We start from the raw sequence: 15327 nt of genomic DNA on the forward strand, positions 1-15327 counted from the left end.
GACAACATGGCAACATATTAAGTAATGGCTAGGAAGGATAACATGGCAACATATTAAGTAATGGCTAGGAAGGATAACATGACAACATATTAAGTAATGGCTAGGAAGGACAACATGGCAACATATTAAGTAATGGCTAGGAAGGATAACATGGCAACATATTAAGTAATGGCTAGGAAGGATAACATGGCAACATATTAAGTAATGGCTAGGAAGGACAACATGGCAACATATTAAGTAATGGCTAGGAAGGATAACATGGCAACATATTAAGTAATGGCTAGGAAGGACAACATGGCAACATATTAAGTAATGGCTAGGAAGGATAACATGGCAACATATTAAGTAATGGCTAGGAAGGACAACATGGCAACATATTAAGTAATGGCTAGGAAGGATAACATGGCAACATATTAAGTAATGGCTAGGAAGGATAACATGGCAACATATTAAGTAATGGCTAGGAAGGACAACATGGCAACATATTAAGTAATGGCTAGGAAGGACAACATGGCAACATATTAAGTAATGGCTAGGAAGGACAACATGGCAACATATTAAGTAATGGCTAGGAAGGACAACATGGCAACATATTAAGTAATGGCTAGGAAGGATAACATGGCAACATATTAAGTAATGGCTAGGAAGGACAACATGGCAACATATTAAGTAATGGCTAGGAAGGATAACATGGCAACATATTAAGTAATGGCTAGGAAGGACAACATGGCAACATATTAAGTAATGGCTAGGAAGGATAACATGGCAACATATTAAGTAATGGCTAGGAAGGACAACATGGCAACATATTAAGTAATGGCTAGGAAGGATAACATGGCAACATATTAAGTAATGGCTAGGAAGGACAACATGGCAACATATTAAGTAATGGCTAGGAAGGACAACATGGCAACATATTAAGTAATGGCTAGGAAGGATAACATGGCAACATATTAAGTAATGGCTAGGAAGGATAACATGACAACATATTAAGTAATGGCTAGGAAGGATAACATGGCAACATATTAAGTAATGGCTAGGAAGGATAACATGACAACATATTAAGTAATGGCTAGGAAGGATAACATGGCAACATATTAAGTAATGGCTAGGAAGGATAACATGGCAACATATTAAGTAATGGCTAGGAAGGACAACATGGCAACATATTAAGTAATGGCTAGGAAGGATAACATGGCAACATATTAAGTAATGGCTAGGAAGGACAACATGGCAACATATTAAGTAATGGCTAGGAAGGATAACATGGCAACATATTAAGTAATGGCTAGGAAGGATAACATGGCAACATATTAAGTAATGGCTAGGAAGGATAACATGGCAACATATTAAGTAATGGCTAGGAAGGACAACATGGCAACATATTAAGTAATGGCTAGGAAGGATAACATGACAACATATTAAGTAATGGCTAGGAAGCGAAACATAGGATTAGGAAAGGCAAGTGATGGCTCCCTCTATATGAAGTCAATCATCTATTAAACCTCTCACTTTTCTAGTGTATCTGTGAAATCTCCCATGAATTTAGGTTCCGTCCCAAATTGCACCCTATTCCTTATTTAGTGCACTACTTTTGACCAGGACCCATAGGGTTCTGGTCAAAAGTAGTGCACTTTATAGGGAAAGGGTGACATTTGGGACGCAAATATTGGCATTATCCGGATTGTGTGTTGTCACGCCCTGACCTGAGAGAGCCTTTTTATGTCTCTATTTAGGTTTGGTCAGAGTGTAATTTGGGTGGGCATTCTATGTCCTTTTTTCTATGTTTTTGTATTTCTTTGTTTTGGCCTGGTATGACTCTCAATCAGGGACAGCTGTACATCGTTGTCGCTGATTGGGAGTCATACTTAGGCAGCCTGTTTTTCCTTTGGGTTTTGTGGGTAGATGTTTTCTGTTTAGTTTTGTAACCTGACAGAACTGTTGCTGGTCGTTTTTGGTTTATTTTATTTTGTAAGTGTTCATTCGGTCCATTAAAATCTTTCAAGATGAACACATCCTCCGCTGCACCTTGGTCTCATTTTGACGACGGCCGTTATGTGTGCTGTCATACAGGTCATACAAGCACCCTGGACAAACGTTAGAATGGACAATACAGAACACAGACCACTAGACCCTAGTAATATATTCAGTCATGTCTAATAAACATGGGCAAAATAACATCAACTACTGTAGAACTAAATGTATTAGCAAATAGAAGAACATAACTACATGTATTGGTAGTACAGTACATTAACTGAATATTTCATGGGTTAAACTGTTGAAACTGGAGCAACTTTGCATGAATTCAGTGAGTCATCATGGGAATGCCTAATTGTGAGGAGCCATTTCCTGATTTCCTGATAGTGGATAAGAACCCCGTCACAATGACAGACCTTCTGTGTCTCTGCATTTCAGCCTTTCCACATGTTAATCAATGAACACACACACCCACTTTAGTGTACACACGTACAGACACACACACGCACACACTGTAATGTACACAAATACACACACGGACAGACATTTTAGTGTACACACATAGACACACACACTGTAGTGTACACACATACAGACACACACACACACTGTAGTGTACACACACACAGACACACACTGTAGTGTACACACATACACAAACATCTCCCCACACCCCTCTCAGGCTCTCTCACTCAACTATGCATGTGGACCTCCATGCTATTATTTGTCATTAGTGGTTAAGTGTGAGTCCTTTCTGTGAGTTCCCCCCTCAGTCGCTCTGTTCTTTCATAAAATGAAACACCATCCAAAACAGATTCACTTCTTAGCTAAGACACTCACAAAAAGTATCGCAACTCCTACAGCATTTAATTCCTCAACATTTCTTTAGCTCATAATTACCCACAGAGAGAGAGACAGAGAGACAGAGGTGTGTTTGAAAAGAAATAACCTCTTTTCAGTAAAATGCCAACTGCCAACACTTTGAAATAAATGTGGACATAATCATAACGTTTCTCTGTAGTTGGTACGCTGGGGCTCTGAAACTAACAGTTCTTTTCTGGCAGAAAAGATTACACTATGGGCCCTGGTCAAAAGAAGTATGCTATATAAGGAATTGGGTGCCATTTGTCATTTGAGAGTTTGACAAAAAACTAACCTTTTTCAGTAGTAATATGCCAACACTCAAATAAATGTAGCCAGTTACAGTTCCTTGATTTTGTGAATGTCATCCCTGTTCCTCAGCTTAATATTCTAACAGCTCACTTGTACAAGTATATTTAATTACCTTCAGTGGAAAAGATTAGACTATGTCTGCATTTCAAGTGGCACCCTATTCCCTACATTGTGCACCACATTTGACCAGGGCTCGTAGTGTACCATATAGCAAATAGGGTGCCATTTGGGTCGCACACTGAATGTGGGCGTGAATTCATGTAGCACAAGTCTCTCTGACACTGTCAAGAACCAATAAATGAGCATTACCTGATATAATAGAATATCACTATGCTAGCACTTTCTTCTCCCCTGCAGAACAACTTTAGCTGTCTGATGATAATCTTAGGCTACTAACACCTAAAGGAATCCTATAAGAAGACGAAACAGCAGATAAAATATTCAGTGACAAGAGCCAGGCACAGTAGCCATTTTATTTCCTTTCAACATTCCCGACGGTGAAATTACAAATGAATTAAGGGTTTTTAACTTCAACAATCAATTTTTGTATTGGATAGTCTATGTCTTACAAGTTTATCCACTTTTTTTTTTTTTTATCAGTGACTGACAGTAGTATACTGGCTGCGTCCTCTCTCCTCTCAAATGATCCAATTCTTATCCCTTCCTGTTAAGGAAATTGAAAGTTGGCAGCTTGCCCAGAACAGAGTTTTGGACCACCTATCATCCCACTCTAGATTGTAACTACAGTACATACAGTTTAACATAATGAAGACTGATGTAGTGAGAAGAGTGACTGCTGCTGCTGCTACTGAGTCAATCAGTCCTAAAGCAAACACTGTAACCTATATTGACATGATCATATTGTCATTACCGTAATATGACTAACTGACTGATTGACACACATCGGGTTGCACATTTTTGGGAATATTCAGAGGTGAAATTAACGGGAATATATGGGAATTAACAGAAATCTATGCAAATTAATATTAATACCATTTAAATGTAGATGTTTTTTGCATTGGATATACACTGCTCAAAAAAATAAAGGGAACACTTAAACAACACAATGTAACTCCAAGTCAATCACACTTCTGTGAAATCAAACTGTCCACTTAGGAAGCAACACTGATTGACAATACATTTCACATGCTGTTGTGCAAATGGAATAGACAATAGGTGGAAATTATAGGCAATTAGCAAGACACCCCCAATAAAGGAGTGGTTCGGCAGGTGGTGACCACAGACCACTTCTCAGTTCTTATGCTTCCTGGCTGATGTTTTGGTCACTTTTGAATGCTGGCGGTGCTTTCACACTAGTGGTAGCATGAGGCGGAGTCTACAACCCACACAAGTGGCTCAGGTAGTGCAGCTCATCCAGGATGGCACATCAATGCGAGCTGTGGCAAGAAGGTTTGCTGTGTCTGTCTGCATAGTATCCAGAGCATGGAGGCGTACCAGGAGACAGGCCAGTACATCAGGAGACATGGAGGAGGCCGTAGGAGGGCAACAACCCAGCAGCAGGACCGCTACCTCCGCCTTTGTGCAAGGAAGAGCAGGAGGAGCACTGCCAGAGCCCTGCAAAATGACCTCCAGCAGGCCACAAATGTGCATGTGTCTGCTCAAACGGTCAGAATCAGACTCCATGAGGGTGGTATGAGGGCCCGACGTCCACAGGTGGGGGTTGTGCTTACAGCCCAACACCGTGCAGGACATTTGGCATTTGCCAGAGAACACCAAGATTGGCAAATTCGCCACTGGCGCCCTGTTCTCTTCACAGATGAAGCAGGTTCACACTGAGCACATGTGACAGACGTGACAGAGTCTGGAGACACCGTGGATAACGTTCTGCTGCCTACAACATCCTCCAGCATGACCGGTTTGGCGGTGGGTCAGTCATGGTGTGGGGTGGCATTTCTTTGGGGGGCCGCACAGCCCTCCATGTGCTCGCCAGAGGTAGCCTGACTGCCATTAGGTACCGAGATGAGATCCTCAGACCCCTTGTGAGACCATTTGCTGGTGCGGTTGGCCCTGGGTTCCTCCTAATGCAAGACAATGCTAGACCTCATGTGGCTGGAGTGTGTCAGCAGTTCCTGCAAGAGGAAGGCATTGATGCTATGGACTGGCCCGCCCGTTCCCCAGACCTGAATCCAATTGAGCACATCTGGGACATCATGTCTCGCTCCATCCACCAACGCCACGTTGCACCACAGACTGTCCAGGAGTTGGCGGATGCTTTAGTCCAGGTCTGGGAGGAGATCCCTCAGGAGACCATCCGCCACCTCATCAGGAGCATGCCCAGGCGTTGTAGGGAGGTCATACAGGCACGTGGAGGCCACACACACTACTGAGCCTCATTTTGACTTGTTTTAAGGACATTACATCAAATTTGGATCAGCCTGTAGTGTGGTTTTCCACTTTAATTTTGAGTGTGACTCCAAATCCAGACCTCCATGGGTTGATAAATTGGATTTCCATTCATTATTTTTGTGTGATTTTGTTGTCAGCACATTCAACTATGTAAAGAAAAAAGTATTTAATAAGATTATTTCATTCATTCAGATCTAGGATGTGTTATTTTAGTGTTCCCTTTATTTTTTTGAGCAGTATATTTACCATATCATATGGGGACAGAAACATAAACCTTTAATTAAAGTTAAATTCGTAACTAAATCGTTTTTTATTTCTATTGGAAGGATTTAATCATCTGCAATTATGTCTACTTATGATAAGGTAAAATGAGTTGACTCTTCACATGGATGATTTCACTGAACAACAAAAGAAAAGGAATATTGAATGATCCCCAATGATCCATCGCATCTCCCCAAAGAAATGTCAACATACATCTGTAAAATGATAGTCTAGAAACTAAAGCTTTGATTGTCTTCCTCTCAGGCTTCCATGTCTTCTCCCTGGACCTCCTTAATGTCCACCTCTTGAACATCAGACTCTGAGGCCTCATCTTCACTGTCACTTTCCAACCTTGTTGAGGATGACTCGTTGTCAGGCTCAAAAAGCCTCCAATTTGCCCGGATGGCCACCAATTTTTTAACCCTTGTATTGGTCAGCCTGTTCCATGCTTTGGTGTGTGTGTTCCCAAACAAGGACCAGTTGCGCTCTGAGGCGGCTGATGTTGGTGGGATTTGGAGGATGATGGAGGCAACAGGGGGAAAGAGCCGCAGATCCACAAAGTCCCTTCCACCAGGTGGCTGATGAGATATGTTGGCACGACTGCCATATTGCATCTCCATCCCAAAAGCCATTGCTTGGAAGTGTACTTCTCCAGACTGCCAAGAACCTTGCCCTCATCCAGGCCAAGGTGGCGATACACGGTAGTGATGACCCCATAGGCCTTGTTGATCTCTGCACCAGACAGGATGCTCTTGCCAGCATACTTGGGGTCCAACATGAACGCTGCGGCGTGTTTGGGCTTCAGGCAGAAGTCTTCACACTTTTTAATGTATTTCAGAACTGCAGTTTCCTCTGCATGCAGCAATAGTGAAGTGGCAGGGCAGTACGGATTTCTTCTCTTACATCTGCAAGCAAAGTCTGAACATCAGACAAGATGGCATTGTCTCCCTCAATCTGTGCAATGGCTACTGCTATAGGTTTCAGGAATTTCAGGCTGCTTACCACTCTCTCACAAAATACATCCTCCAGGAGGATCCTCTTGATGGGGCTGTCCATATCGTCAGACTGTGATATGGCCATTTCTTGGAGAGACTCCTTCCTCTCCAAGAGACTGTCAAACATGATGACAACACCATCCCAATGGGTGTTGCTGGGCAGCTTCAATGTGGTGCTCTTATTCCTCTCACTTTGCTTGGTGAGGTAGATTGCTGCTATAACTTGATGACCCTTCACATACCTAACCATTTCCTTGGCTCTCTTGTAGTATATCCATTGTTTTCAGTGCCATGATGTCCTTGAGGGGCAGATTCAATGCATGAACAGCACAGCCAATGGGTGTGATGTGAAGGTAGGACTCCTCCACTTTAGACCAAGCAGCCTTCATGTTCGGAGCATTGTCTGTCACCAGTGCCAATACCTTCTGTGGTCCAAGGTCATTGATGACTGCCTTCAGCTCATCTGCAATGTAGAGACTGGTGTGTCTGTTGTCCCTTGTGTCTCTGCTCTTGTAGAATACTGGTTGAGGGGGGGGAGATGATGTAGTTAATTATTCCTTGCCCACGAACATTCGACCACCCATCAGATATGATTGCAATACAGTCTGCTTTCTCTATGATTTGCTTGATCTTCACTTGAACTCAGCATCCAGCAAATGAGTAGATAAAGTACGTCTGGTTAGAGGGGTGTATGCTGGGTGAAGAACATTCCGAAATCTCTTCCAATACACATTGCCTGTGAGCATCAGAGGTGAACCAGTTGCATACACAGCTCGAGCAAGACATTCATCAGCATATCTCTGACTACGTTCCTCCATTGAGCCAACAATACTTCTGATTCCAGGAGGACGATGAGCTGTTGCTATCGATAAGATGTCTGATTCATCATTTTCACCTCAAATAGAAGTAGAGGGACTTTTGTCAGAGGTTGCTTGTTGTGAGCGCTTAGGGAACTTTATGCACTTGTCCAGATAATTCTTCACATATGATTTGGCACAGTATTTGCAAATGTAAACAGCTTTTCCTTCTATATTAGCTGCAGTGAAATGTCTCCACACATCAGATAGTGCCCGTGGTATTTTCCTGTAAAGATTTGAGAAAAAAAAAGAGTAAAAAAATAACAAATTATCCATGTACAGATAAATAGTTAAGCAGTTAGATTAAAGAATTCCTTTGTAAAATACATGTTTTAAAATGAAACATGTATGGAAACAGGTGAATTAACACTCTTCAGTTAGCAGGCTCAAGCAAGCTAAAACCCACATGGTAGCAAAAACTAACTAGCAGAAATTGTTAACAAGTTAGAAATTATTTAAACACACTTTGCTGTAGGCTACTATTTACTAGTTAACAAAAAAATAATGTATGTCATATAAAATATATTCATCCCACCCAGTATTGTAATCAAAACTTACCAGAAAGCATGTAGTCCTTGGCTCAGACAGTGTAGTAGTGTGGGCTCAATAGCATCTCATTAGTGTGCAAGATCTTGAGAATCAGCTGTACATGTGATGAAAGAATGCACTGTGCATGCAGAGGGTTGCAATTCCATTGAATTGAGGATAGTTTAGCCAAAATATGCCACAAGACCTAGAATTGCCTTATGTGTATCCCACAAAAAAGGTTCACTGTTAAAAGCAAACTTTTTTGATGAATTGAAGCAAAAATCTCCAAATTCCCAGGCTTAAAACTTCTTTGGGATAGGGGGCGGTATTTTGACGTCCGGATGAAAAGCGTGCCCAAAGTAAATTGCCTGCTACTCAGGCCCAGAAACTAGGATATGCATATAATTGGTAGATTTGGATAGAAAAAACTCTAAAGTTTCTATAACCGTTAGAATAATGTCTGTGAGTATAACAGAACTGAAATGGCAGGCAAAACCCCAAGGACAAACCATAAAAATAAAAATCAGCATAGCACTGATTTCAATGCCTGGCACCTTTATAATAGGGTGAAATCGTCCCCGATTGCAGTTCCTAGGGCTTCCACTAGATGTCAACAGTTTTTAGAAAGAGTTTCAGGCTGGTTTTTGGAAAAATGAGGGAGAAGTTGTAGTTTTTCTAATCGGCTCCCATTTTGGCTGTAGTTTCCAAGCGCATGGCCGAGACAGCGCATTCTTTTTGTTTATCTCCGGTAAAGACAATAACGATTCTCCGTCTTAAATTGTATTGTTTATTTGCGTATTAGGTTACCTAAGGATTGATTATAAACGTTGATTGACTTGTTTGGATAAGTTTATTGGTAACATTTGGGATTCATTTTGTATGCATTTTGAAAGAGGGAAACCGAGTGGATTATTGACTGAAGCGCGCCAGCTAAACTGAGTTTTTATGAATATAAAAAAAAGGACTTTATCAAACAAAAGGACCATTTGTAATGTAACTGGGACATTTTGGAGTGCCAACAGAAGAAGATCTTCAAAGGTAAGGCATATATTATATCGCTATTTCTGACTTTCGTGTCGCAACTCCCTGGTTGAAAATTATTTGTTATGCATTTGTGTGCTGGATGCTGTCCTCAGATAATCGCATGGTGTGCTTTCGCCGTAAAGCCTTTTTGAAATCTGACACCTTGGCTGGATTAACAATAAGTTAAGCTATATTTTGATGTATTGCACTTGTGATTTCATTAAAGTTTAATATTTATAGTAATTTAATTGGAATTTCGCGCTCTGCAATTTCACTGGATATTGGCCAGGTGGGACGCTAACGTCCCAATGAAAAATTTCGGGAAATTCACCGGAAAGTTTCCGACCCTTTGCAACCCTAGACACACACAATATAGTGAAATTTAAACTGTCATCTACAGTGCCTTCAGAAAGTGTTCAGACCCCTTGACTTTCCACATTTTGTTACGTTACAGCCTTAATCTAAAATGGATAAAACATTTTTCCAAAATCCTCAGCAATTTACACAAAATACCCCATAATGACAAAGCGAAAACAGGTTTTTAGACATTTTTGAAAATGTATTAAAACAAAAACATAAGTATTCAGACCCTTTGATATGAGACTCGAAATTGAGCTCAGGTGCATCCTGTTTCCATTGATCATTCTTCAGATGTTTCTACAACTTGATTGGAGTCCACTTGTGCTAAATTCAATTGATTGGAAAGGCACACACCTGTCTATATAAGGTCCCACAGCTGACAGTGCATGTCAGAGCAAAAAACAGCCATGAGGTCGAAGGAATTATCTGTAGAGCTCCGAGACAGGATTGTGTCAAGGTACAGATCTGGGGAAGGGTACCAAAACATTTCTGCAGCCTGGACGGTTCCCAAGAACACAGTGACCTCCCTCATTCTTAAATGGAAGAAGTTTGAAACCACCAAGACTCTTCCTAGAGCTGGCCGCCCGGCCAAACTGAGCAATCAGGGTAGAAGGGCCTTGGTCAGGGAGGTGACCAAGAACCTGATGGTCACTCTGACAGAGCTCCAGAGTTCCTCTGTGGAGATGGGAGAACCTTCCAGAAGGACAACCATCTCTGCAGCACTCCACCAATCAGGCCTTTATGGTAGAGTGGCTAGACTAAAGCCACACCTCAGTAAAACGGTACATGACAGCCCGTTTGGAGTTTCCCAAAAGGCACCTAAAGATTCTCAGACCATGAGAAACAAGATTATCTGGTCTGATGAAACCAAGATTAAACTCTTTGGCCTGAATGCCAAGCGTCACGTCTGGAGGAAACCTGGCACCATCCCTACGGTGAAGCATGGTGGTGGCAGCATCATGCTGTGGGGATGTTTTTCAGTGGCAGGGATTGGGAGATTAGTCAGGATCGAGGCAAAGATGAGCCGAGCAAAGTACTGAGAGATCCTTGATGAAAACCTGCTGCAGATCACTCAGGACCTCAGACTGAGGCGAAGGTTCACCTTCCAACAGGACAGCGATCCTAAGCACACAGCCAAGCTTAATGACATGATGTGCCAAGCTTAATGACATGATATCATTAGCATAACTTACTACAATATACATGTGGATGGTCATCTATACAGTGATCTATCTTGACATGAACATATTGCCACTGACATGACTGACTTATACAATATACATCCAGTTATCTATACTGACACACACCATGTGTCTGCCTGATCTCCTTCTGTGTTTCCTATGAACAGCTACTAGTGGATAAACCTGAGAGAGGCATTCAGGGCAGCCAAATTACATGTTGTCACTGTGAACCACCGGCCATGCAGTGATGTTGTACACACATACACACACACGCACACAAACACACACGTGGGTGGTTGGACGGGTCAATCTGGAGCCTGACAGGAGTCTTCGTTGCTCCTAGTGATTACTTACCCACACACACAAACAAGCAAGCAAAGACACAGAGATGCCTGTGTTATACTGGCATATGGAAGTGGCCTAGAGAGAGGATTAGATTTGAGAATACACGCTCACACACACACACACACACACACACACACACACACACACACACACACACACACACACACACACACACACACACACACACACACACACACACACACACACACACACACACACACACACACACACACACACACACACACACACACACACATTACACTGTCTGTCTAGGTTTGAGTCCATGACCTCTGCCCCTTCCTTGTCCCCTGGCACTGACTACCCCTTGCTTCTCTGGCTTCACCCACCCCCTCTACACCCTTTGGCAGTGACAAGTGAAAGTGGAGCCAGCCTGGGGAATTACCAGCCACTTTACTGAGGCTAGGGTCTAGCCAACAGAAGCTGCCCCTGCCCTCTATGTGTGTATGTATGTGAGTGTGTGACGGCCCCTTGGCTGTTTTGGTTGGCCTTCCCTCTGGGCAAAAAGCTGTTAGCCTACATTAGTCCTATCATTAGTCCTCCCATTAGTCTTACCATTAGTCTTACCATTAGTCCTATCATTAGTCCTACCATTAGTCTTATGTTTGATGTATTATAATAATTGATTATGCTTATGTTATATTAATAGAAGGGGAGGGGTTATAAGACCCCTCCCTCCTTACATTTATAGGGTCCTAGACTACAGATTAACAATATATATATTCATTATATAGTTTTAGAATTGTTCCACAGTTGCTCTCACTCTCTCTCTCTCTCTCTCATAATGTGTGACTGAGACAGAACTTTGCAGAGGAGTGTGGGAGATAAGAGACTACTCAGACATTCCACAATAAATCAACTTTGGGGAGGGGACATTTATTGCCTAGCTTTTAGATAAACACTGAAACTCTATGTTTGTATAGCTATGGATGCAGGGTTTTGGTCTCAGGAGTAAAAAGGTAATGACGTAGTCAGTGACATCACTAAGGCGGGACTTCGGTTTAATAAAACAACTTGAGACCTTTTGTTTGATGCAGAACTTACTCAGCAACATTCGTGCTTTGTTCCTGTTTGTCAACTTCTGTCTGCAATTGCATTAATAAAGGTTTTTGAATTATTTAATTAAAGATATTGTCATAATGCTAATTTCACCAATGAGTAACTGATTGATAAGGAAACGAGGAAACTAACCCTAACAGTCCTATCATTAGTCTTACCATTAGTCCTACCATTAGTCCTACCATTAGTCTACTAGTGCCTAGTAATGGGCTTTAAGAGTAGAGGAGGACCATATCCTCACATCTCCCACTAGCATTTAGCCTGTGTGTGGATATTGATGTCTTGAATGGGAACGGGTTTCCACTCAACACACACACACACACACAAGCATGAATGTGTATACACACACGCATGCACGAATAGACACATCCACGCACGCGCACACACACTTCACTGAGAATTTAGCTAATGATCATATGTGCTGGTTTGACTTGCAAATGCATGTCTGTCTACGTCCTGTTTGTGAGAGAGAGAGAGAGAGAGAGAGAGAGAGAGAGAGAGAGAGAGAGAGAGAGTGATTTTGTGTGGAGAGAGTGTGTGTGTGTGTGTGTGTGCGCACGTACGCACATATGTATGTGTATATACTGTTTGTCTGAATGCATACATTCTGTGTGTATGGCTGCCCGAAAGAGATTCTGATTATTATGATTGTTTTTTTACAAGAAAAGGCCATAAGGGCCTCATGGAATAACAGGAACATTCATAAGCTGTTCCTAGAATTCAGCATCTCTGCTCAAACTTCTAAGAAAATGTCTTCTAGAACATTGTCACATTTTATGGTGTTTAATCAGGTGGAATTATCTCTGATGGTCACAGGAGACAGAAGGGTCCCATAGAGCAGGGTTCTGCCCCCCCCCCCCAAAAAAAATGTGCAAGCAGGGAGGGGGCCCAGGACCTAGGAGGGGGAGGGGGGAGATTAACTAGACATGATTTGCTTCCTGTTGTAAGTGAATATAATCCCCTTAGGAAAAAGTAGTTACTGCCTTCTGTCATGCAGCATGAGCTAATGCATCAAACTGTAACTTGATATTCCATTAGTCTCCTGCATTAGGCATAGGGGCTAAGGCTAGCCAATTTAGAACATAGTTTATTTTCATTTGATTGTAAAATATTATGTACCTTTGACTATATCATTTTACTAGTTTAAAGCTTAGTTGCTACATCCACTTTTGGAACGATAAATTAATAATGCCAATTGATTATTGAAGAATATAATTTGCTTCATGAGTTTAGTTCAACTGTTGTGGGCCTACCCCATCAGAACCCAAAATATAAGCTTGTTTTACTCCAATGTTTGTAAACAATATAAATGTAAACAAACACTGTATAGCCTCAAAACATGGTTAAAACTATAATGTTCATGGATGTTCAGTCTTTGCATCGATAGATCTAACGTTATGAAATTGATAGTAGTTACATTTCTCCAGGCCCATCCCTAAACTGTTTACCAAAACAAAGCAGGGGGTCGCTTTGTTTTTGTTTCTTTTAAGGACTCTTGCTTTAATGTCATTTTTTTTCGTGATCCACATTTTTACCGAAAATATTTGAAACAAGAGAGTTCTCACCTGGAGCCTCCGACGTCGAATGATTCCAGAGTCATCCATGGCACTGGCGGGAACATGCGAGTCGCGTGCTTTGGAGTAGTATCACCTGGTCTCGTGGCCCCAGTGTGGTCACCTGGTGTCTCCAGGTAACGGGACAGGGCATGGAGTTCCCGCGTGGCACTGGCTGCGGTACCCTGGCCAAGAACACTCCCGTCTCTCTCCTCTTCACTGGTGCGACAAAGCCTCTAGTCTGCTCAACTCACAAACCAAAAACCCATTCCGCCCGACTAACATCTGGTCCTGTACCCTAAGCTACAACTCTAACAAGTGCTAATGAAGCAAGTTCCTGAAGGTACCAGCATGTCCTAGTGTCCTTAATACATTGGACTATAGAGAGGAGCCTGAAGTAGGCTAGTCGAATTTTAATTGTAGCCTACTTTTTAAAATGTAGGCTAACACACACATTCAATTAAAATGTATAGACAGAAATAGCGTATCAATTATGGAAAGTACTTTAGGTTAAAAGTAGTGCACCTTCCGTAGTGGTTTTAAATATGCATGTTCATATGATTATAATTCTTCAATTATTTGATTGAATGCCTGTTTTTTTGTGTGTGTTTATTCCTATGGTGATGTTTTCATTGCACTGTGGCTGTCCATTCACTTCAGCACTTCGGGATTTCTGTCCTGTGTTTATTAATCTGGTGTCCAAAAGCCCCCTAGCGCATTTGTTGTTATAATAGCCTAATGTAGACTACTGTAAACTACTAGCATATGCAATGGAGAAACACGCCATATAGGCTACAATCATAGCTACAGTAAAATGTATGTCGATTGAACCTCAGCGCGCAGATCAAGCGACACGTGTACGCATCTTCGAATCCTCCCAACACGCAAACCCCATCCGGTACACTCGTTTGACATCTGTTCGATGTTCTATGGATTCCCATAAGGAGCAAAACACGCAACCGTATACATTCATTTCTGATCCATGCTGAATACTACCCCAGAGTTTACTGCTATAAACAAAAGCGCTTTGCTCGCTTTTTCGTTTATAATCCTTGTGTTATCCCACAAGATTAGGGCTATTAGCTACATACCGTTTCCTCATCTCATCCGCGCGCAGGTGCTGCCATATTATTTTCTGAACGTGTCACTCTCATCCCTTATAGTTTTAATATCCACTGTATAATGATTACCCTGAAGACGAGGTGGTTTGTAATATATATCGTGATATATCTCTCGACATTCCATTCCCTACCTCCCACCTCCTTCTAAACACAACGGAATCACTTTTGGTTTTTAACCCCTCAGCGACCAGATTTCCCCTCCCTCCCTTGAATCTCCTCGCCATTCTCCATAGTGGAGAGAAATGTAGGTCGTATAGCCAGCCATATGTAATGTAGGTATGTATCACTTTAAGGGACAGGCGTTGTTGTATTAAACCTTAATATAAAAGAAAGAAGTCAGATCCATCTAAAACTATATAAATCATGATGTGAAATGTTAAATAGTTAACAGTCAAGTTAATTGAACATAATGTCCTACGAAAAATAAAGCAAACCTTCAGTTGCATAAAATATGAATTATTAACCATAGATAAGACTTCCATTTCATCCCATGACACTGCAGTATTACA

At 41.7% G+C, this 15327-nt stretch overlaps 1 protein-coding gene across 2 annotated transcripts in view; it reads right to left on the bottom strand.

The window, feature by feature from the left end:
- The window catches only part of LOC106589837 (microtubule-associated serine/threonine-protein kinase 1), an 89887-nt gene extending 74904 nt beyond the window's left edge, over nucleotides 1–14983 (bottom strand). For both annotated transcript variants that reach the window (XM_045707909.1, XM_045707903.1), the window contains exon 1: nucleotides 13710–14983. In XM_045707909.1, the coding sequence (XP_045563865.1) occupies nucleotides 13710–13748 (39 nt within the window). In that variant the 5' untranslated portion in view covers nucleotides 13749–14983. The remainder of the gene's footprint in view (nucleotides 1–13709) is intronic.
- Between the last annotated feature and the right edge of the window lie 344 nt (nucleotides 14984–15327).

Source organism: Salmo salar, chromosome ssa02, assembly GCF_905237065.1.
Source record: "Salmo salar chromosome ssa02, Ssal_v3.1, whole genome shotgun sequence".
NCBI lineage: Eukaryota > Metazoa > Chordata > Actinopteri > Salmoniformes > Salmonidae > Salmo > Salmo salar.